Below are 23,542 nucleotides of genomic sequence, written 5' to 3' on the forward strand. Positions count from 1 at the left end.
CTGGTCAAGGGCACTGGCCGGGTTGCAGGCTCCATCCCCGGAGGGGTGAGGGGTGTGTGTGCAGGAGGCAGCCAATCAATGATTCTCTCTCATCATTGATGTTTCTATCTCTCCCTTCCTCTCTGAAATCAATAAAAATATTTGAGAAAAGAAAAAAAAGTAAACAGCAAGGTTTTTTGGTTAATCCTCACCTGAAGATATTTTTTAAATATATATTTTTATTGATTTCAGAGAGAGGAAGGGAGAGGAAGAGAAAGAAACATCAATGATGAGAATCATTGATTGGCCTTCTGCACGCCCCCTACTGGGAAATGAGCCTGCAACCTGGGCATGTGTCCTGAAGGTGAATCGAACCATGACCTCATGGTTCATAAGTCAATGCTCAACCACTGAGCACACCAGATGGGCCTGAAGATATTTTTCCATTGATTTTTTTAGATGGGGAGGGGGTGAGAGGGAGCGAGAGAGAAGGGGAGGGAGAAAGAGAGAGAGAGAGAAATATCAATGTGAGGAACACATTGATTGGCTGGCTCGCACACCAACCCCGATTGGGGCTAGGGGTCGAACCTGCAATCCAGGTAGGTGCCTTTGACTGGGAATCGAACCCGAGTCCCTTTGGTGCACAGGCTGACCCTCCAACCACTTACCCACACTGGACAGGTCAAAAGTAAACAATAGAGTTGTAAGTATTTAACCCGTTTACCTGTTGTTGTCGAAGATTTCAAAGCCATAGATATCCAATACGCCAATAACAGTGTTTTTCCCATGCACTGTGGTGTCATAGTTCTTGACCTCAATAATATCATTGATGCGAGTCACAATCCAACAAAAAAGGCGCTCGTATATTGCCTGTGAGGAAAACAACATCATAAATTCTTGCTGGTTTGGGATTGAGTCTCTGTTTCGGTTGTGATATGTTTTAAATTCCTCTCCTTCTCCTTCTTAACATTTAGCATAGCTGTTATTACCCGAAGCAGAACAATACAAAATGCAGATTGTCTGATAAAAAAAAGCAATGTAATGGATGCAAAACTAAATGGTTTGAGTTTTTAAGATTATTATCAGTATTATGCTTATTGTATTCCAACAACATTCCCCAGGTACATTTCCATACTCAGCTATTTCAATAATTTGCCTACTCCCCCAGGTAAGTCACTTCCTTGCTTTGTTTTGAATCTAAAAAGTGGGAAAGCAACGAGTTAATAACTACGTTCTGCGAAAGCTCTGTAAATTTGAAAAATGCAAATATTGATTTATAATGCTACATAAAGACCTGGGCTAAAGGCCACAGTTTGACATTCCCTGAGAATCAAACACATATCCAATACACAAGGATATACATGCCAAGTCATACGTGGACAAAGGCACTGCACATGAACACAGAGCCATATCCTGGTACAAACATGCTTTGCAATGTCACACCCTTAGAAAGCCTTTCCTTACCAGCTCCCTCCAGCCACCTCCCTCTCTACTGGTCCACATCTATACACACTGCTCCACTCATCACCGCCCCTTCTCTCTGTAATCCACTCCGGTCTTCGCTTAGCTCCCACTAATCCACCAAGACGGCTCATCAAGGACCCCGAGCATCCCTAGAGACACCCTTTCTTGTCCCATTGGTTCTCAACCTTCCTAATGCCGCGACCCTTTAATACAGTTCCTCATGTTGTGGTGACCCCCAATTTCATTGTTACAAATTGAACATAATTAAAGCATAGTGATTAATCACAAAAACAATATGTAATTATATATGTGTTTTCCGATGGTCTTAGGCGACCCCTGTGAAAGGGTCTTGACCCACAGGTTGAGAACCTCTGCATTAGAAGGTCCTCTCATTCAGATACTCAGCACTCCTCACCTGAGTGCCCCATTCTTCTGGAAAACTCCTCCTCCCTGGGATCCAGGATACCACACTTCTCTAGTTTTGTTATTTCACTGGCTGCTCCTTCTTGGGGACCTTTGGTAGGTCCTCCTCCACCTGACCTCTGAAGGCGGGCATTCCTCCTGGCCCTCTTCTCTTCGCTCTCTAACACCTCTCCAAGTGGTTTCACCCAAAATTAAACAGCAGTGACACACTACTCCCAAATGTCTTATCCCAACGCAGACCTCTCCTCCGAGCTCCAGATGCCTATGCGTGACCTGACACCATCATCTCCCCACCCCCCAAAACTGCTCCTATCCTACTTTTAACCATGAATAAATGGCAAAAGAAACAGAGGAATTTATTCATTCAGTCAACAAATAGTTGCTGAGGACTTGCTATGTGCAGTTTGTTGACGATACGGTGCTAAGCAAGTATAGACATGGTCTTCTCCAAGGAGCTTAAGGAGCCAGGTGAAGGGAAAATCACATGCATGCACGCACACACACTGACTCACTCTAAAGGACAGGTGTGTGAGATCTGAGGAGAACTGAGCCTGTTCAGTGTTCAGAGAGGCCAGGGAAGGCTTCCCTGAGAAAGTGGGCTGAGATCAGGATGAGTGAGAGTTACCAGGTGAGAGGGGAGAGAAGAACCATTAGAGCAGAGGAAACCGCACGTGCAGGGAGCTATGGCCGAAGGAGAAAGGGATGAATACAACGTGTAAGGCCTTAGAGAAGGCTCATGTGCGGGAGTGAAGAACAGAGGCAGGAGAGGTAGGCTGGAGCCAGACCACGTTAAGGAATTCCCTTGATTTCTTCATTCTCCAGACAAACAGGTCCTGTGAATTTTATTTTCCAAACACAGTTGGTCTCAACTCACCCTCTTCTCCCCACTGCCACTGCTGCCTTCCTAGGCCAGGCTGTCGCTGTCTCTCTCCTAGATTATTGAAACGTCCCCTTTTAATTGGTCTCTTTGCTACCATTCTTGCCCTCCCCCCTCCCCTCCTCCCCTAAGATTCTCCATACTGAGGTCAGAATGATCATTTTAAAAATTCAAATTTGATGGCACTGTCCCACCTTCAAATCCTCCACTCTCCATTGCACTGAGATGCATTCAAATTCTTCCCAAGACTAAAAACCACACCCGAGACTTACACAAATAAAAAGTGGAACAGAAAGCAATCTCATCAACCAGCAAAATAGAAAAGAAAATGTTAGACTTGAAAAAATTAAAATGTTTGCCATGCAGAAAACAGACCAAGGGTTAAAGTGACCAGCTTTTAGAAACGGACAATAAAAAGGTAACAGCCCCAAAGACGCATGCACAAAGGAGAGAGCCAGGCAATACTCAGAGTAGATTTAAATACCTTCTATGACAAGATGCTCAGATACACTAGTCATGAAAATTAAAGTAAGAATGAGCTATAACTATGTACCCATAAAAATCAGTAAATTTAACATTTAAAATCAGCATGTCCTTTGGTCTGGCAAGCTCATTCCTGGGCGTCCATCCAACTGAAATAAAAGCACTTGTGTGTAGAGAGAGAGAGATGTACAGGGCCAATTGCAGCATTGTTTGCAGTGGCAATGAAGGCAACAAGGTGAATGCCTTAGGAGGAGGACGGCTAATACATGATGGAACCATCACTGCACACTGGTACACAGACAAACAGAATGGAGCAGACGCCATCCGTGGACTTGAAGGGGCCTTCCACGAAGCATTATTGAGTGAGAGAAGCAAAATGGGGTGTGTGAGAGGGGACCATCTGAGCGAGGGACCCACAAAGCAAGTGCCCTGGGCTTGCCAGTCGGTCGGTCAGCTTTGCTTTTCTCAGATCATTTTCGAACAGAGATGCTCACAGTCAGGGGTGTTGATGTAGACTGTGATGGCCAAAAAGTATCATGACCAAAGTCTCTAAAAGCCTGAAGCTACTTTCAAGGGACCTCTAAACACATCCTCACAGCAATTCACTAAAACTGCAACTGAGCCTGGCGGGCATAGCACAGTGATTGAGCGTAGACCTATGAACCAGGAGGTCACGGTTCAATTCCGGTCGGGGCTCGTGCCCGGCTGTGGGCTCCATCCCCAGGAGGGGGTGTGCAGGAGGCAGGCAATCAATGAGTCTCTCTCATCATTAATGTTTCTCTCTCTCCCTCTCATCCTTCCTCTCTGAAATCAATAAAAATATTTTTTTAAAAAGTAAATAAGATAAAATGAAACTGAGACCCACACCAGGCCCAGAGAACACGAGCTGAAATCCCACCTTCGCGAAGGCGTCCCTGCCGTAGCACGCTTCCTGCTCCGTGTGCTGCTTGTCAATGATGTCACGCCCTGTGGCCACAGTCCGGTAAAGAAGGGCTTTCTCAACCATGTCCGTCTTGGTGGAGAGCAATTCTGCTATGATGGATACGACCTTGCCGTTTTCAATGAGAGGCGTGTCACCATCCACTACAAACTTTAAATTTCCCTATACCAGGAGTGAAGAAATGAGACACACCATTGCCAATGAGATTCTGAAACAGTATGTCAGGGATACAGTTATATAATGCAAAGTGACTTTGTCTGTAGCACATATTTTCCTAAATATCCTATCTCATAAAAGAGTAATATGCAAATTAACCATCACTCCAACACAAAGATGGCGGCGCCCAGTCCTCTCAGCCCCGCTGGAGTCCTCTGGTCCTGGGGGGTGGCCACTGAGAGCAGGGCCTGCTTGGCCGGCGCCCCAGCGACCCGGGAGCCGTCAAGTGGGCCCTGCAGACAGCAGAGAACCATGGGGAGTGGGCCTAAGCCATCAGTAGGACATCCCCTGAGGGCTCCCGAATTGGGGAGGGTACAGGTCGGGCTGAGTGACCCCCCCCACTCTGCCCCCGTGCATGAATTTCATGCACCGGGCCTTTGGTATGACATGTAAATACCTAGTGCTTCATCCATTATTTTTCCTCTCTTCAACAGAAAGCTGTCTCTTTTAACTTTCAGTATATGTTTTTGATGGGTAGATGTTTTATATTTTGATGTAGTCAAATCTATGCATCTTTTCCTTATGAATCTTTCTTGGGTGTCATACTTAGACCATCTGCACTCCAAAGATTTTATAAGTATTCAATATTTTCTTCTAGTAGTTGAACAGTTTTTTCGTACATTTAAGCTTTGGGTCCACCTAGAATTTGTCTGTATGTGAGGTAAAGTAAGAGTCTAACCTTGTTTTTTCTGACAGTTTGTTAGTTGCTCCAATAGTACTTATTGAATAGTTCAGCTTTTCGTCCTGATTTGAAATGCTACCACTATTATATTTAAATCCTCCCCAAGTTGTTGAGTCTATTTATATTCCATTCATTCAAGAAACACTTACTAACCAAGTGTCCAGCATATCAGCTAATCGGCTGATTAAGCTGGTGAATTTTGCAACAAGTTTTAAGGTTTTGTAGCTTTTATTATCACTTAAAATCTGGTAAAAATTAGTCATGTTTCTTCTCCCCGCTTCCCCCTACTCTACTCTTCTTCTTTAATACATTTTTATTTGCTCCTCTTACATGTTTATTGTTTCAGGTAAATTCTAGAACGATTATGGCAACTTCAAAACAAAATTTCTATTTGGATTCCGGAAGATACTGTTTTAACTATATTTATAAAGTAGTTTTATGAATGAGACAATTTATCACATTAAAGTCTCCCAGTCAGAAACATAAGGTATCATTTATATTGCTGCATAGTATTTTTATATAGGTCCTGATTCATTTAGAGTTAAATCTTATGGTAAAGTGCAAGGTAATTTTTATTCCATATTTGAATTCATGCTGTCACTCATTTATTGTAAGGTTGCATGTTCATTATGTTTTAAACATGTCCAAATATACAGGGGCGGGCCAAAGTTGGTTGACAGTTGTTTGCATGGAAAAAGACATGCAGACTATGATGATTACAACAGCTGTATTAACCCAAAAGAATGTCACAATGCAACTGTGAACCTACTTTTGCCCACCCCTGCACAGATGGTTAATGAAAGAAATCTAACCCAGGGTTCTTCCCTTCCTCTGGGCTTGGTGTGGGGTCGTGGAAAACAACTGGACCATAATGCGGCCAGCGTGGTCCATGGTGCTGGCGGCCGTGAACTCTGTGCCTCTGACCCAGTCATGCTGCCCCCCGTTGGGCTCATCCCCGAACCTGCAAAACGAAACCATCAAAACTCTGGTTCCAATAATCTATGGCTCCAATGTTTCCAATGCTGTTAGGAATTTATTCTGTCCAAAAGTTTTTAGTCACATCGTTGCTGAATTCTTTCATTCTTGAGATGAACCACTTCAAAGTCAGACATACCAATAAGATAATTAAGTCAAGCCACAGTCTCAAATCCTACTGTGGCTTGGAAAATATTATTATATGGTGGAGAGAACTCTTGATGGAGAAATTTCTTCAAAACGTTACTTCTGAAATCTACAGGGGGGAAAAAAAACCACCCAAACTCTTCTGAAAGAGCATCCTACCTCCACAGGGAGGTGACAGATTCTGAGAGACGTCCCTACTCACCAAGTGAAGAATAGTCGCCAAAATTTTATACACCGTCTGAATCTCCTCAGGTTTGAAGCCAATTACTTTCATGGCATCAGCTACCACTTTGAATTCGGCCGCATCATTGATAGAAGACTAGGAATGAAAATGGAAAAGTTGTCACAGGCATTTCACATGAGCATTAAAACAATGATGAGACGAAATTTAAGTTTAATCAAGGTCTTGATGCTTGTGTCGTACGTCATTGAGAATGCAGAGAAAATAAAAATGATTTCCAGGTCGGGACGGCCCCGGTGAGGTTGAAACGGTCCCGGTGAGGTAGGGATGGCCCCGGTGAGGTCCCTCCAGGAGGGAGCAAGTCGTAAGCTGACTCAGCGAAGGGGATCGCTGCTCTGGGATGAAGGAAGGAAACAGCAGGGGATGTGAGCTCCAAAGGGAAACCCTGGCTGTGGAGCCTCCAAGACACACACATGCTTGGCATCGTCTCCTGGGCCTTTGGTCCCTCACTCGGTCTTGCCGAGGCTGGAAACAGCACTCCCTCTCCTGCATGGCCAGGCTTTCTATTTCACAGGTGAGGAAAAGAAGACTCTCAACGCAAAGCAACCTGCCTCAATCATTCAGTGAAGCTAGCAGTCAATAGTCTGGGCCTATAATTTCACCTTTTCACAGACATTCAGTGCATCTGACCTTCTAACTGGTTCAGGGGGCTTGCTATAGATGAAATGCCTGTGTCCCCGCAGAATTCCCAAGTTGAAATCCTAACCCCAAAGGCGATGATTTTAGGAGGCGGGGCCTTCGGGAAGCGATGAGGTCATGAGGGTGGAGCCCTCACAATGGGGTTAGTGCCCTTTTATCAAAGAGGCACAGAGATTTATTGTCCCTCCTGCCCTGTGAGGAGGCGCCATCTATAAACCAGGAAGCGGGCCTTCACCAGACACTGAATCTGCAGGCACCTTGATCATGGACTTGCCAGCCTGTGAGAAATAAAGATCTGTTGTGTATTATAAGCCACCCAGCTTATGGTATTTTTGTTGTAGCAGCCGACGGGACTAAGCCTTGAGGAGCTGTAGCCAGCAGGTTAGTGTATTAACAGAAATTCACAAGGAAGCAATGGCAACTGCCTATCTTCGAAGTTCTCCCAAAGCAGCACCTGGTGGGCCCGACTGGCCCTTTCCCTGGCAAGTTTCTCACCTGCTGAGAAAGGGCACAGGAAGGGGTCCTCCAGTGTCTGGGACACAAACTCGCAAGGTCCTCCACCTACCTGTTCTTTGACCCTGGGCAAGACACTTCACCTCCCTGAGTCTCAATTTCCTCATGGGTAAAATGGACATAATAACATATTTCTTACAGGACTGCTGTGAGAACTGAATGAGAATTCATAGAAAGCACCTGCTTAGTTTTTAACACATAAAAAAAACTGGACAAGTATCAGAGGTTACTGGATGGTAGGCTTCAGAATATTTTGTTTCCTTTAGGTTAATCTTTTTTAAGATGACACTATGCCCGTGTATATAAGTCTTTGTTTTTATTAGAGAGGAAGAAATAAAAAGGAGGAATGGAAAACTTTGATGAAAAGGGAACCTAAACTAAATTTAGCTTAGAGAGAAGGTTAAATGTTCATTTAATTCTTGCTTTCTCGGGGGGGAGGGGGGAGGAAGGGAGACAGTTGGGGAAGGGGCTCTGTATGACCTGGCCAAAAGTAATTTGGTCAATAAGACAATTTGATAAAAAGGAATGTTTTTTAAGTGTTGGATGTACAGTCCTTTATGCATCTTTAGTACCTCTGGCCTATCTCAGAAGCTGGAGTGTTGTCCTCTAATGTTTTGTTTTTAATTAATTTCTGGCCAAATACCCTGTTCTCTGATGAATATAAAAGTAAAAAAAAACCATGCAACTTAAATGTCAAACGATAGAAAATTAATTGCAAAACCCTAAATATAATTTATTTCTATGCACGGCAATAAAAATACAGGTAAACTAGTAATGCAGGTATCATTAGCTTAAGATGAATAATAAACATTTTGAAATAAAAAGAACACCTCCCACATCTTAGATCCCTGCCTTTTATATATTCTTTTATTTTCCCCCCAATGCATTCTTAATTATAGAAGACATTTAAAATATGGAAAAGCAGAACACAAATATCTGTAATACCATCAATCCAGAATAAACTATTAAAATGTTGATCTATTTCTCTCTATATCATATTTTATGTATTTGTAAACAGTACCTTCCCCCAACAAATTAGGATAATACTGTGACTATTGTTTCATATCCTACCATCAACAAACTATTATTAGGATTTTCTGACCAGCAGAAAACCAACTAAAATAAAAGCAAAAAGTACCTGCATTGCGTGCCAGGACTCGTATGCAAGGGAAGGGGGGGAAAAAAGGTAAAACGTCAAAGCTAAACGGAAATGCTGCAAAGGTCAAAAACTACTGCTAGGCTACATCAATAGCTGAAAAAATAGTGAATGGAGAACTTTGATAGTCATTTCAACCAAAATGTTCTTAAATTTTCTCTTGTCTTAACAACTTGCCTTTGGCCAAATCACATGGTATTTTCTTTTGAGGTGGATTTCCTAATCATACAGTAACATTTTTATAGTGTCAAAATAAAAGAAGAGGATTAAAAATGAAAAGAAACCACAAGATCACAGGAGAGAAACTTCCTGTCAGATGGTGATGAGATAAAGTAATGGGTTATTAGGCAAAGTTGTCGAGTCAATCATGCATTGCCTCTCTGCCTCTGAGAATTTTAATAAGGGAAGAGTCATTCATTTGCCTAAAGGCAGCAGGCTGGACCCGATAATCATTTAATGTCCCCTCCCATCCTCTGATTCTGTATCTGAACAATCTCAAAGAGGAAACGCTCACCTTTAACTGAGCTCCGACATGGATGTAGTTGTAGGATGAAAGGGATTTCTGGAGATGCAGAGAGCGGAGCATCTGTTCAGAACCTCCTTGGAGTAGCTGAAAAATAACGCAAAGTAAATGAGCAAAGTACATACTAAACCAAAATTACCAGATGTTCTGACAATGGCAATTGAGCTTTTATTCATTTTCTGGGCTTCATTTACTGAGGTCCTCCTGTTTCCAGCTTTAAAATTTTCTTTGGTTTCGTTTTTTGTTTTTTACCTACTGAACGTAAACGGCTTCAGTAGTTATCAGTCATGGAGAATGTTATACAATCATGAAGAAAATAACTTTGAAAGTCTTAGCTCTTTCACAACAAAACTGGCATGAAAGGTTTTTGCTTTTCCTCTGGTCATCTGTAAAACAGAAGCCCCAGCTCTATGCTGGTTACTTGCTTAGCAGCCTCAATACCCAGACAGGTTAGAGTTGTGTTTGAGAATTCAGAAAAGTCAATATTGCCGTGGAAGTAAGAGGTGCCCGCAGGCAGTCATAGGCTGAATCACAATGGAAAAAACCAGCTTTTCCTCATCCATCTCTGGGTCTCAGGCAAGGAGGACAATTGGATAACTGTGAAAGTTTACACGTGGAAATCAATCTTAGTGATTTATAATTTTATTTTATAAAAATCCAAGATGGTATTGTTTAATTTGGTCACCCAGTTTATTTATAAGCACTGGTTTATATTACATTGAGCTCTAAAAAAGTATAATAATGTATCAGATTTGTTTTCTCAGTAGAAAGACTTACCAACAGGAGGGCTATTCTAAAAGATTCTGTCTTAGTCGCTAAGAGCATTCCCAAAAGAGGTATTCATAGTTTTTTTCCCCAAAGCAATCACAGCTTTGATAGGGTAAAGACAACAATTCTCGTGAATCATAAATTCATTTTATTAAGTACTCATATCGCTTTATAGTCTCCAAGAGCAAAATAAACGGGGTTTGTGCTCCCACCTCTAAGTTCCCAAATTGAACAGCTTCAATTCAAAATAAAACAAAATTAATTTAACATATTTAGGATGTCCCACTTCAAAAGCTTTTACAAGTCATTTAACTGTTAGCTACACTGCAAAGAAATGCAGGCGCTGCTCAACCAAGGCAGTCACCTGGCTGGTTACCCACCTGGCAGCTCTGTCTCATAGTCATGCTACTCAAATCTCTGAGGATGCACATGGGGTAGGATGTGCGCATGCGTGTGCTGTGTCATGGGCCAATGGAGGCAAGGGAGGCAGAGGACAGGGGAGAACCCCAACATAAACACATTCATTTCCTGCACAACTGAGCAAATGATCAATTATCTGCACCACAGATGACTAACCTGATAGAAAGAATGAAAGCTCCTTTCTCCTGGCTGTTGCACAATCACGCGAGACTAAGAAACAAACAAATTAAAATTGTTAATTTGAGAATGTACCCCTGAAACAAAACAGGAGCCACCCTCTCAGGGAGTCCTGTATCAACAGTGAGTATAAATGTCCTGAGGATCCCATGGACAGTACCCATCGAACGAGGTTTCCTTTATGGGGTTTTCTGTGCAATTTGTTGGTAATTCTTTTTACTGCTTAAAACAGAGTTCTTGACCCTAAACATGAATTTTTTTTTTTTGAGGAAAAATTGGAAGTGGAGAGAATAGGAAGGAGCAATTAGGGATGAATAGCCTCAACATTCCCTTCCCCAGGGCCTGCTGGGATTGCAAAGCGCAATGCCTTATATTCTGTAATAAAATCAGTTGAGTAAGATCAGTCTATAGAGACCCCTGCCTGACGTGGTTCCCAAAAGACTGCTATGAAGAGGCTGCTACTATGAAAATGCATGTTCATTCACAGGGCCCCCCTTGACAGAATATGTACATTAAGTGAAGCCATGAAACATTTGGAAAAACCCTTATAATACCTGGCACTTCCTGTCCTTTTTAAACTGCCTCTGATAGAAACACATAATTTCCTTATTAGTCTGACTTCAATTTCACAAACAAAAATGGACTATACTGCATTGTACTGCCATAAAGAGTGCTACAAATAGAAACGAGACGAAAATGAGATTTCAAATTAATCAGAAGTAAAACACATGGAAGTAGGAAAGCAATACGTTGTATACCTTAAACCTATGTACAATGCTATATGGCAGTTATATCTCAATTTAAAAAAGAGTATGGACATGATTGTTTGAAAAGAGTGTCATTCAGGGAATGAACATGATAGCTCTTCTGCAATGCTTTAAAAACAAACAAACAAACCAAAAAACCCCAAAACATATGGGAGGTGGTGATGTATAAAAAGGGTAGAACTGATTAGTCCTCAATTGGTGTTTGGTTAAAACTTACCCAGAAGTAGGCACACACTCACAGACCACCCACCCCTCGCACTCACATATCTAAATCTTTACCTACAAAATCTGTAACTTTGTTGAACTTCCTATTGTAAATGCTAATAAAAGAACATGAAAGGAGAATATCCTGTCACAGAAAGCTAACTGAGGAGCAGGAAGAGAGGGAGAATTAGATTAAAAGCTACTTTGAAGCAATTAAAGAAATTCTATAATTAGGTTTATAAAAACAACCTTCAGCACTTATGTTACCCTGAGAAATCAAGCACATTTTACCTTCTCCAGTAAGTAGTTACTGATATGTCCGCCAATAGGGTCCCCCTTGAAATCAAAGTTGATATCCATGTATTTCCCAAACCTGCTTGAGTTGTCATTACGGTTGGTTTTGGCATTTCCGAAAGCTTCCAGGACACAGTTGGACTTAAGTAGCATATTCTTCACCCTTGAACACAGACAAATCAAAGTCTTTATAAAAGTTTTAAAGGCTGGGCCTTAAAAAAAAACCACTAGATTTCATTAAAAAGCATGCAAATATTCATACAAAGATGTTTACTACAGCACTGTTTGCTATACAGTGTACACGCCTGCCCCCCAACACAACCTAAATGTCTACCAATAGGGACAAATAGAAATAAATTATTGTTTCCCAGTATAATATATACTGATATAGAAAAATGTCCAGAAGATATTAATGAGAAATTAAGTTGCAATATTATATGTATTGAAGGATCTGTGTGTGTGTGTGTGTGTGTGTACACATATGTGAGTGAATGTACTCATGCACATGTGTTAGTAAATGCTTTTAAAAAATCTAGAGGGAACAGTACACTTCACTATGGTTACCTAGGCTGATGGGGTAGGTAGGGTGGGATTTCAGGGAATGTTCACCTCCAACGTAATGCTGTAATTTTTAGTTTTTCTTTTAAATAAACATGTTTTATTTACATAAAGAATAATCTTAAAATAGTGTGCTCCGAAAAGAAAGGGTGAAACAGAAAATGACACAACTTCTAAAAGTACTTGCTTATAAAGCCTAGAATTGTGAAATTAATTGCACTTACTTATATGTCATCAGTGTGGTTTTTATTATTTTACAAATTGCTCATCGTTTCATTTGAAGCTCTATGGCATCTCTCTTGTATCAGTTAACTCATTTTTTAAAATATATATACTTTTCTTGATTTCAGAGAGGAAGGGAGAGGGAGAGAGATAGAAACATCAGTGATGAGAGAGAATCCTTGATTGGCTGCCTCCTGCACGGCCCCTACTGGAGATCGAGCCTGCAACCCAGGCATGTGCCCTGACCCTGAATTGAACCGTGACCTCCTGGTTCATAGGCTGATGTTCAACCACTAACCCACGCTTGCTGGGCAGTTAATTCATTTTTTAATGACTGCTATCCTTCTACAGAGCAGTCTCTCCTGATGGACATATTTTAACTTAGTCTTACTACTTATGTCTTTTCTATTTCACTGACAGAATTCATCTCATATGAACATACCTGCAGGAGTAACCGGGGAAGGGAGGACCCAGCTGGCAGCCGGAAGGAAGGCCCTGGCTGGCAGCTAGAAGGCCCCGATTGGCCCTGATCACCAGCCAGCCCTAGGGATCCTACCCGAGCATGAATTTCACCGGGCCTCTAGTATGCCATATTCCACTACACCAACTGGGTTTAGTTATAAAATCAATTTTGTTCTCAGCCAGTTATTCTCCTGAGCTCTTAAGGAAATTTTAAAAACTTACTCATATTTTTGTCTTATTTAGATTGCAAAGACAGAATGAGAAGTGGGAAATGTGTCGCAAAGAAAAAAAAAATATCTTCTGCCCTGACCATCCAGCCCAATTACAACAAAAAGAAGAAAGCCCACATCGGGTAGTGTAATCTAAATTCTCTTCTCTCACATCAAACCAGCATCCCTTCTTTCTATTCATAAAATTGAAGATAGAGATATGTATATGGAGTGTTGCTCTTCAGTAAGGGAATATTGAGTTTCAAAGTAGCAACTCTGAAAAAATCCTTTTTTCTCTTCAAAAAGTCCACACCACATAAGAAAGTTGAGTCATGTTGCTTTGTAGCCACATTTCTTCCTTTCTTTTAAAATAAACCCATCTAGCCCTGGCCAGTGTGGCTCAGTTGGCCCCATGTACCACAGGATTGCTTTGATTCCTGGGTGGGGCACATACCCAGGTTGTGGGTTTGATCCCTGTTGGGGTACATACAGGAGGCAACTGATCGCTGTTTCTCTCTCACATCAATGTTTCTCTCTCTCTCTCACTCCCTCTCCTTTCTTCTCTCTTTAAAATAAAATAAAAACACCATATTTTTATTTTAACAAACAAACAAAAACTAAATAAAAACCCATCCATTCATTCCTTACCCATTTACAATGTAAATACTATGTGCCAGTCACTGTGGTAACTGCGGGGCCCCAGGCAGTGCCGGGAGCTCTATTACTCATCTTGCAGTGAGTGGCGCCTGGGGTGGCTGAAACCCTTTCAGAAAATAAATCATACTTAGAACATCTACATTCAGGAGTTCTAGTTGTAATAATGATGGCATGGATCTGCCTCCCAGAGCCCCCTGCACACTCAGGAACCTAGGACTCCTCAGAACACCACTTTTAAAAGACAGAAATAGAAAGAGCAAGAAACCTGTGAGCATTTGCACCGTAAAAACCGCCAGTGTGAATTATAATGTCTTTGCTGACCACGTACAACAATTAAGGAAGCAGTTATAAACTAGAAAAGAAACACTTGCATCTGTTTCAGAATAATCTTATTTTATCTTTATGTAAAGCTTATACCACAGTAGTCAGCTTTTTTTCCTATTAAAAACAAATATAGAGCCCGGCTGGCATGGCTCAGTGTTTGAGCGTCGACCTATGAATCAGGAGGTCAAGGTTCGATTCCCTATCAGGGCACATGCCCTTGTTGCAGGCTTGATCCCCAGTAGGGGGCATGCAGGAGGCAGCCAATCAATGATTCTCTCTCATCATTGATGTTTCTCTCTCTCTCTGAAATCAATAATATATTTAAAAATAAAAACAAATATAGAAATAGAGTGATATAAATACAAGTAGAGACAGCATGTGATAGGAGAATCAAAGCAGTTTATCATCAATAAATAGTTGATACATATCAGAGTTTAGGTCTAGCCGATTCTATGTAGAAAGTAAAGCTCTAATCAGAATTTCTCTCCATTAGGAGGTTGCCCTTACCTTTCGATCTCGGCTCTCTGGCTGGGGTTGGTGATGGCCGCAATGTACTGCATGATGTACTTACTGGCTTCGGTTTTGCCAGCTCCACTCTCCCCTGGGGGAAAATTGTGCCAGGCTTAAGCAAGCTCATTTTTAATGGGGTAATTTAAAATTGTCATGGTAGTTACTTATTTAAAATCCCTATGTTTTAATGTTTGCCTTTTTTGGAGTTTTGTCATCCTGTCTTGATGTGGTACTGGTTCTAGCCATGTTGAAAAAAAATAAGACTATTGTAGAAGTAAAGAAACATATAGATTACAAATCAAGATATATTTAGTAAAAAAAATCATGAACTAAAATGTGATAAACTAGTTCCTAAGACTAGTCTTAGCCCTTTGCAGTGATTCTTGTCTCGTAGGAAAAAAGTAAGTTAATGATTCAAACAGTAGCCACAGCTAAATGAATATTACCTTTTTTCTATAACAGTATTTCCTTTCATTTTACTGGGGACAAAATAATTCTTTCAGAAAATGAAAATTAGAGCAATTTTGGTAAAAAACAACAACAAAAAACAGGCAGCAAGCAAGCTTCAGACACATGGTATCACTGAAAAAGCATGACAACTGGTAAAAGGGGGAAGAAAAGGTCAATTTTGAATTACCTACCCCAATTTTTAAATGTTTATGCCTTCTGACCCCAAAATTCTACCTGTAAATATTTATACTGAGGAAATAATAAAATACTAGTATAGTAATAATCATCGTACTTTTCAAAAGGCTTTTTGCTGGCTACATATCATAGCTAAAATCTGAAAATAATATGCTCATAAATAGAGGATAGGGGAAATAAACTATGATTTGGTAGACTACTACACAATTATCTGATGAAAAGATGTCCATTATATACTGTTAAGTGAAAAAAACAAGGTATGTAATAGCAGCTATAACATAATTCTATAATTGTGCATTTACGACATAATTATATATGCATGTGTAACTATATGTATTTGTACATGAAAGAAATGGTATAAAAGGATAAACACTATTGTTCATAGTGTTACTGCTGAAATTATTCTTTTTTTGGGGGGGAGAGATAGTCTAAAGGAATGGACTTTTTGTGTTCACTTAATACAGTCAGGCAATATTGCTTAACATAGTTTGTTTTCACAGAATGTAGTCCTAGGCTATCATTCTCTAACTCCTAACTCTTCTGACCCTTGATAGTCTCCTCTATAAAGTAGAAACACAACTGCTTTACCTACCACTCAGAGCTGCTGCAATAATCAAAATGGAATAAAGATCATAAAAATGTTTTCAAAAGTATAAAGCCACTCATGCAAAATGTGAGGTGCCAGTAGCACCAGAAGAAGTTTCCACAGTTTGGGGGAGGCCCTCCTGGGTCAGCTCCACTCCTTGGGCCTTTGGGGTCCGTTGAAGAGCTCAGCTCCCCTCCTTGGGCCTTTGGGGTCCGTCTCCCTCCTGGTGGAGCACCCCCAGCTCTCTGAGCCTATTGGGCCCCCTCAACACTAGCTCCCACTCACCACTCTGACTGAGTTCATTCTTTCATTCTTGGTACCAGGATTTCATTTTCTCGGTTTCACCCTGTCATTACCTAAAATAACTTTTGTTACAATTTGTCCGGTACTTTTATGTGTTTGAGATGGAAGGAATTTCCATGGCAGCTCAGTCTACAAAACTGTCTAGAGGTCCATCCAAACGTAACATGTATTTTGTAAATGAACCAAGACTAGAGGGTGGTCGGAAATGATATAAATAATTTTGTATGTTCATCACATTTTTTTTTCTTCTAAAAATTGCTTACGTTTCTAACTTCAAAAAAAGATCTAATGAAACATTTGGATCCTTGAGTACCTAATAAGTGAAATACAGTCTAACCTTGCAAGTACAGGGGAGCCCCTCCCTAAAATACCTGATATCACAATACAAGTGTCTTTGGATCTCCGCTTCATGGCCTTGTAGGCGGCATCGGCAATAGCAAACAGGTGAGGCGGCCTCTCGTACAGCTCCCGGCCTTTATACTGCTCAATCGTCTCTCGCCCATAGATGTTCAGCGACTTGTAGGGATTTACAGAAACGACAACTTCTCCGATGAATGTGTAGATGCGCCCCTTTTCAAACCTGTGCAGAAGTAAAAGAAAAGGAAGACGTAGATGTGGTTACACAGAGATGCTATTTCTTTTTTTTTCTGTGCGTCTCTTCTCTCCAAGAAAATCCAAATACCACAGGCACAAAGTTTCTGAACTGCGGTCTCCTTGGTTCTGAGTTTGCAGTTTAGAGATGACCATTTGAGGCTGGGCTGAGAGGCTGCTGCTGGGAAGGCCCAGTAGGTGTCAGAAGCCAAAAAAGAAGAAAGAATCTAATTCTGTGAGGGGCAGGGGATTCCTAATTTCCAAAATAGAGAAGGTACAGTAAGAGGGGGTAGGAGGGACAGTTGAAGACAACCTAAGCGCTCTAGGAAGAAAAATTAAGTTAAACCAGGTCTTGCATCAACTGAGCCAGATTTTCAATTATACAGAAAAAGGTCCAAATACATGTATTTCTCTTCCCTCTTGAAACCCCACTTAAATGTCAGAAAAGGGATAAAAAACAGTGAATCCATAACAGAGAAGATGGCAGAGGAGACGTTTCTGGCATAAGTCAAATCCATTTTTTGAATGGCTGCCTAAAATCTCATGGGGTAGATAGTCATTATTTATTTAACCACCCCCCTTCCTTCCTGCTATTTTGAGTAACACTGTAGAAAACACTCCTGACACAAAACCTTACAAATCAGGCCTAGCTGATTTGGCTCAGTGGATAGAGCGTCAGCCTGCAGACTGAAGGGTCTTGGGTTTGATTCTGGTCAAGGGCACATGCCTCGGTTGTGGGCTCCATCCCTAGTAGGGGGAGTGCAGGAGGCAGTCAATCAATGATTCTCTCTCATCATTGATGTTTCTCTCTCTCTCTCTCCCCCTCTCCCTTCCTCTCTGAAATCAATAAAAATATATTTAAAAAACAAATAAGAAAAACCCTACGAATCAGTGCTTTTATTTCTACTGGACAGATCACCAGAATGGGATAACTGGTCGTAAGGTTTATGGGTTTTAAAAAGTTTTTATAATATGATCCTACCTTTTTACCATAAAAGGCTAACAAGCCACCCCATATATGATTAGCATATGTAACTGCACATAGATATATTTTATACATGATTACAAAAGCATGAAAAATATGGAAGACTGCATGCCATGTCTTATGTATCCTTTATACATATAATTGGGTAAAGAGGAGGAAGGCCATGTGGGCAGTTGGAAGAAGCCATAGGAACAAAGAAAAAAAGAGTAACCACCCCCCGCCCCTAAACAAAACCCAATGCCTAGCATACGTGTCTATATTTACAAAGAAAAAATTTTTAAATTTAGAAAACCCAGACACAGTCACTATGTACATATCAACTCACACATATAAACATATATGAACCGGAGCTAGGCCAACACCCAAGTGGACAAGTGGTTGCCACCATCACACTCCACCTGCCGAGAGCCACAGGCAGACACACAGGTCACTTCCGAGAGCAGCCTGCAGGGAGCGCCAGGATGGGCAGAATGCTGACCTGGGCAGCAGCTGTATCTCCAGCGCGCTTGCTGTGGGGCCAGTGCGGCAGCGCAAGAACTAAGCCTTTGGGACCACAAGGCCAAAAAGTACCTTCAACTTCCTTCGCATGACAACGAAGGCTGTGGCTATAATTAGGAGTGGAAACAAACAGATGTTGATAATGTCAACAGTAAATTAAAACCAAGATTTCTATCAAGTGGTGGCGTATATTTAAATAAGAGCTATGAACCGCACCAGGGTTTTCTGTGCCTTTTTCTGCAGTGGTTTTCCTGTGCATCCTCCGACTGTGAGCAAGTTTAAGGGTGGCTGCAAGTCCTCTGCATCTGGGTCTGAATGCTCATGTTGCAAACTTATTAACCTTAACCGTGAGACCTCGGGAAAGCTACTTAGCCTCCAGGTGTTTCAGCTTCTTCATCTGTGAGATGGTGATAATTACACCCCTCTCCCCCTGGCACTGTGCAAGGGCTTTAAAAAAGAGGCAATTAATTTTATGTTTCCAATTATGTTATGCAGGGAGGAGATTTTTAATAAATGCTTTCATTTTATTATCATTGCTACTTAAATCACAGCAATCCCAACACACAAGGAATTAATCCGGTGATCATAATTCGATTGCGCCAATAAACTAGCGGCTAGTCACAAGCAAAATGTCTACACAGCTCATGTTCAAAGACACACAAAAGTAATAAAAAGCGAAGGCTCACTACCCAGCCTGTCTAGCTTAACCTTCAAATTTGCATGACATGCTCAACAGCTGTCTTCAAGGATAAGAGTCAAAACAAATCAAAACAGGATTCTTTTAGTTTTACAAAACACTGTCCACACAGGAAAAAAGGAAGAGAGAAAAGGAGAGAGAGAGAGAGAGAAGAAAAGAATATTAGAAAAAATTACCTCATGAGTGTGGAACTTGGTGACTAAGAGATACAGCAAATAACACATGAGATTAGAATGTTCTAAGAGTCCAGGTCTGTCTAATCATGACTTTCCTCAAAATTCACTTTATTTCAAATTAAATGATTTTGTTAATTAAAAGTTCTAGGTGACATTGAAAACACACGGACAGAACGATCACAGGCATAATTATTAACTTGGAGAGAGAGTCAAAGGTTCATCCAAATACGGTATTAAATACAAAGCTTCACCCCTTACAAAACATCCCAGGCGTATCTTATTTGAAACCATGGTTATCAAAGACGAAATTTTAATTTGCTTAGGCTGAAAACCACCGCTAGAGGGTGCCAGCAGACGCATGAACACCAATCCAAGGTTTCAATTTGCTCTGGAAAGTCTTCGGGGATGAAGTCAGCTTCCAGGAGGTAATGTGGTCACCTGCCGGGTTTGCCTACAGGGGCAAATGCTGTAATGATCCTAGAGGACACATGGGAAGATGCCACCGCTTACAAGAGACCAAGATCAACTTTGTACCAGACACTGGGGCCTGACTCTGGGATTTAAGAAAAGAAAAAGAACAGGGAAGTACTGCAAATAGATAATAACAGCAGAGTATGATAGGTAAGATAATGAAAGCATGTACTGCCGTGGCCAAGATGACCGCACGCCCTTTCAATGAGGAGCCCTAAAGAGAAGTATGTGAACTCCAGAGCAGAGTACAAGGTCTTCTGTGTTCTGGTCTTAGGTTCTCTTCACGTGACTCTCCTAATTACCCATCAACACCTCCCCGTCTCCTCTTTCTCTACCAGGCTCACCTCCACATTAACGAGCTGTTTACAGTTCCCACGAGCACCATGACTTCATGGTTTGCTCCTGGGGTTCATTCTGTCCTTTCCCCACCTGGTCTCTTCCTCCCACAGCTGCTTGGCAGGTTCTCAATTCTTCAAAAGCCTCCACATCAGCTCCTCTAGGAAGCCGGTCTTGATACCCCATGTCGAACGCCAGGACCCCATCAAGAACGCCAGGATGACGGTATTGGCTCTGTTCAGACATTTTCTTTAGAACTCCCCCAAAGAGTTCAAATAAGCTGAACAGCCATTGATGTTGAAAGCTGAATTTCTTTTAAGAAGTTCAAAACTATTTATCGAATGGGCCAGCTGTTTTCCACTGGCTTCTGAATGAAAAACGAGGTTCCAAAAGGGTTTTGAGTTAATGAGTGGCAACAGAGAAAATGTAAGAATGCCTCCGGAGGAGGACAACAGTCTTTTTGTACAAGAATTTGGAAACATTTATTTAAACAACAGCCACTAGAAGGACTCTGTTTCCAGGAGTAGAGAGCACTGACAGCCCAGGGTGTGAGCTGGCCGCGGAGAAATGTGAACGATCTGCAGTGGATACTCCTCACCAGCCTCTTGTACGGAGCCAGGAGCTGGGTGACTGTGTGGATGACACTTCAGAACATTTTGGGAAAACGAACAAAACACGGTGTTCCCCAAAATATGTATACACACTGTAACAGCTGAGAGCTCAATTTCGAAAAGGAAATGTATTTTAATAAACACTGCCTTTATAATTATTCAAAATGTGTGTATACATTTTGGGGGGACACCCCGTGTATGAGGTTGGCTGGTAGCTCCTACCGTTGCTGAACAAAGTGGTGAATGTAATGGATGAGGTTAGGGATTCAAATCCCCAGCTCCAGTGCCACAAAATGACCTGAAAGCGTTTGCGGGTGCCCTGAAGGAGAGAGCCTGGTCTCCCACACCCGGGGCTGAGATCCCCGGTGAGCACAGCGCCTCCTTTTGGGCTGCAGTGAGAAGGACACAGCAATCACTGCTGTAGTGTTTACCCAACAGCATAGAACCTGAGTCCAATCAGGAGGGAACCTAAGACAAACCTACACTGAAGCACATGCTACAAAAGAACTGAAAAGTTTTGCAGTCAAGAAAACAGAGAAAGGCTGAATAATATTCCAGATTATAAGAAGTCAGAGACATAACCGCTAAGCGCAAGGCCTGCTCCAAGGAAGTTTCTGGTGGTATTCTTGCAATTTTTCAGTACATTTGAAATTATATCAGAATTAAAAGTTGTTCATAAAAATCCAATTTCCAAGCTTCTTTATACAGTAGGATTAAAATTTTATTCATCTTGAATAGACAACACAGACTTGGTAATAGATTCAAAAGATATAAATGAAGAGGTAGTGACAAGTGTTTCATCTTTTACACAGCTTCCCTCATCACAGAACTTTGACCCCTTTCTTTCCCGAGGCACCGAACTTTTGCAATGTTCATGAGCAAACTGCCAAGTTTCAATTAGGTTCAGTTCACCTCATCTAGAAGAGTTTCCTGTGAACTCTTCTAGAAATAGTTTATTCATACACGCGCATATGCACACATACAGTTTTTTACACAAGTGACCTTTTTCTCTAATTAAAATAGATATCTAGGTTTAAAATTTATGTATTTATTTCATATAAAGAGAATAGTTTCATTTTTTATGCCTGCAATAGTATTTAATTTCATATCATATAATATAACCAATCCTTAATGGATGAACATTTAGGCTGCAAACAATGTTTTGGTACTAGGAACAATGCAACTATAATATAATGGCATATATTTCCATATATATATATATATATATATATATATATATATATATATATATATATCTGTAGCACACATTTCTACACTTAAAGTTGCTGGTTCAAAGGGTATGTGTAATTTAAAGTTAGGAATGACTATCATACTATTCTCCAAAGAAGTTGCCGCAATTGAAACTTCCACTGATGACGTGTGAGTTTCTGTTTCCTGGGTGTGGTTAGCCAACGATGCTGGCCCATGTCGAAAGGGCACCCTATATTGCAGTTTTACTTTCAAAGTACACAGAACTTTGACCCCTTTCTTTCCCGAGGCACCGAACTTTTGCAATGTTCATGAGCAAACTGCCAAGTTTCAATTCGGTTCAGTTCACCTTCCCTGGTTCTTAGATGAGGATCTCTCCCAAGGGTGAAGGCATCTTGTTTCTACTGCTTCTGGCAAAATCACGGTCTCCACGGGACGGACTCAACCTGTTTTACCCCCTTTGTTAGACTGCACGTTCCTGAGCTGGGCAGGGACTGTGTGTCAGAGAGATTATGAGCTTTTGCGTCCCACAGCCCCGCGGCGCCGGGTTTGAATCCTGGCTCTGCTAGTTACTGATTGTGTATATTCATAAACATCTGAGTAACTAATAAGTGCCAGGCACGAGGCCAAGAGCCCGAGTTACGGAGAAGAATAAGGCATTGCATTATTATACTCAAAGGTCTGCATACACAGTGCTGTATAGTTCAAATTTCACAGGATAGATGGTTTAAAATTTACATATTTTTTTATTTATCATTCTCCTCTTACACTCATTCTCTCTCTCTCTCTCTCTCTCTCTCTCTCTCTCTCTCTCTCTCTCGCTCTCTCTCACACACACCATTACACTGTTTCGGAAAAGATTTAAGATAACAACAAAGATAGAAAGGATGCTATGGAATCTTCAGAGAAAGGATACCTCACCCAGCTTTAGAAGTGGGAGGCTGGTTCAAAGCCAGCACACTAAAATGGAAGTTATTTGACATCTGAACTAGTTCTGTGATTACACAATCTCCATATAGGTAGATAGGTAGCTCTAGGCACTCCTCGGCTTCCACTGCCTTAAGAGGACACTTTATTTTGACTTTTTTTTTTTTTTAACATACTGAATCTTGGAAGAGAATGCTGGGGAAACACCCTCACTGCCCCCAGTGGAGCACATGGGTATCCCTGGTCCCTCCCCAGCATCACCTGACTGCAGTCAGCACTAACTAGTTCTATGACTGTGTGTACCTTACTTAACCTTTCTGGGTCCCGCTTTCTCTTTTTTTTTAAGACTTATTTCTCAATCACAGTGGACATACACTGTTATTATATTAGTGTCAGGTGTACAACATTCTGTGCCCCACTCTCTTCATCTGAAAAGTAGGGCAGTAGGAGCGGCGACCTCACAGCACTGTCATAGGAAACGAGATACCCCACCCACAGGAACGCTCGGCACACTACCGGTGGTAAGAGGGCAATAACACGAAGTTCTGTTCTCATTCTGAGCAATACTGCGGGCTGGGCTGTCTGAACGGCAGGAGCCGTCTTCCTACACGAAGGTCCCTGGGCCAGCGCACGGCCTCTGGGCTGTGTTGTTTATCCTCACAGCAAGGATCGCTTCT

The 23,542-nt window shown here is 41.5% G+C and overlaps 1 protein-coding gene across 7 annotated transcripts in view; it reads right to left on the reverse strand.

Moving 5' to 3' along the window:
- MYO1D (myosin ID) overlaps positions 1-23,542 on the reverse strand; it is a 256,790-nt gene that overhangs the window by 157,748 nt on the left and 75,500 nt on the right. For all 7 annotated transcript variants that reach the window (XR_002831931.1, XM_014465322.2, XM_023763517.1 and 4 more), the window contains exons 2-9: positions 16,736-16,944; positions 14,828-14,921; positions 11,886-12,051; positions 10,603-10,656; positions 9,250-9,345; positions 6,389-6,505; positions 4,125-4,328; positions 704-849 (exon numbers count right to left, since the gene is read on the reverse strand). Coding sequence is in view for 6 of the 7 variants with exons in the window: in XM_014465322.2 (XP_014320808.2) it covers positions 704-849; positions 4,125-4,328; positions 6,389-6,505; positions 9,250-9,345; positions 10,603-10,656; positions 11,886-12,051; positions 14,828-14,921; positions 16,736-16,944 (1,086 nt within the window). In the remaining variant the exon portion in view is untranslated. The remainder of the gene's footprint in view (positions 1-703; positions 850-4,124; positions 4,329-6,388; positions 6,506-9,249; positions 9,346-10,602; positions 10,657-11,885; positions 12,052-14,827; positions 14,922-16,735; positions 16,945-23,542) is intronic.

The sequence above is a fragment of the Myotis lucifugus genome, unplaced genomic scaffold (assembly GCF_000147115.1).
Source record: "Myotis lucifugus unplaced genomic scaffold, Myoluc2.0 scaffold_287, whole genome shotgun sequence".
NCBI classification, from domain to species: domain Eukaryota; kingdom Metazoa; phylum Chordata; class Mammalia; order Chiroptera; family Vespertilionidae; genus Myotis; species Myotis lucifugus.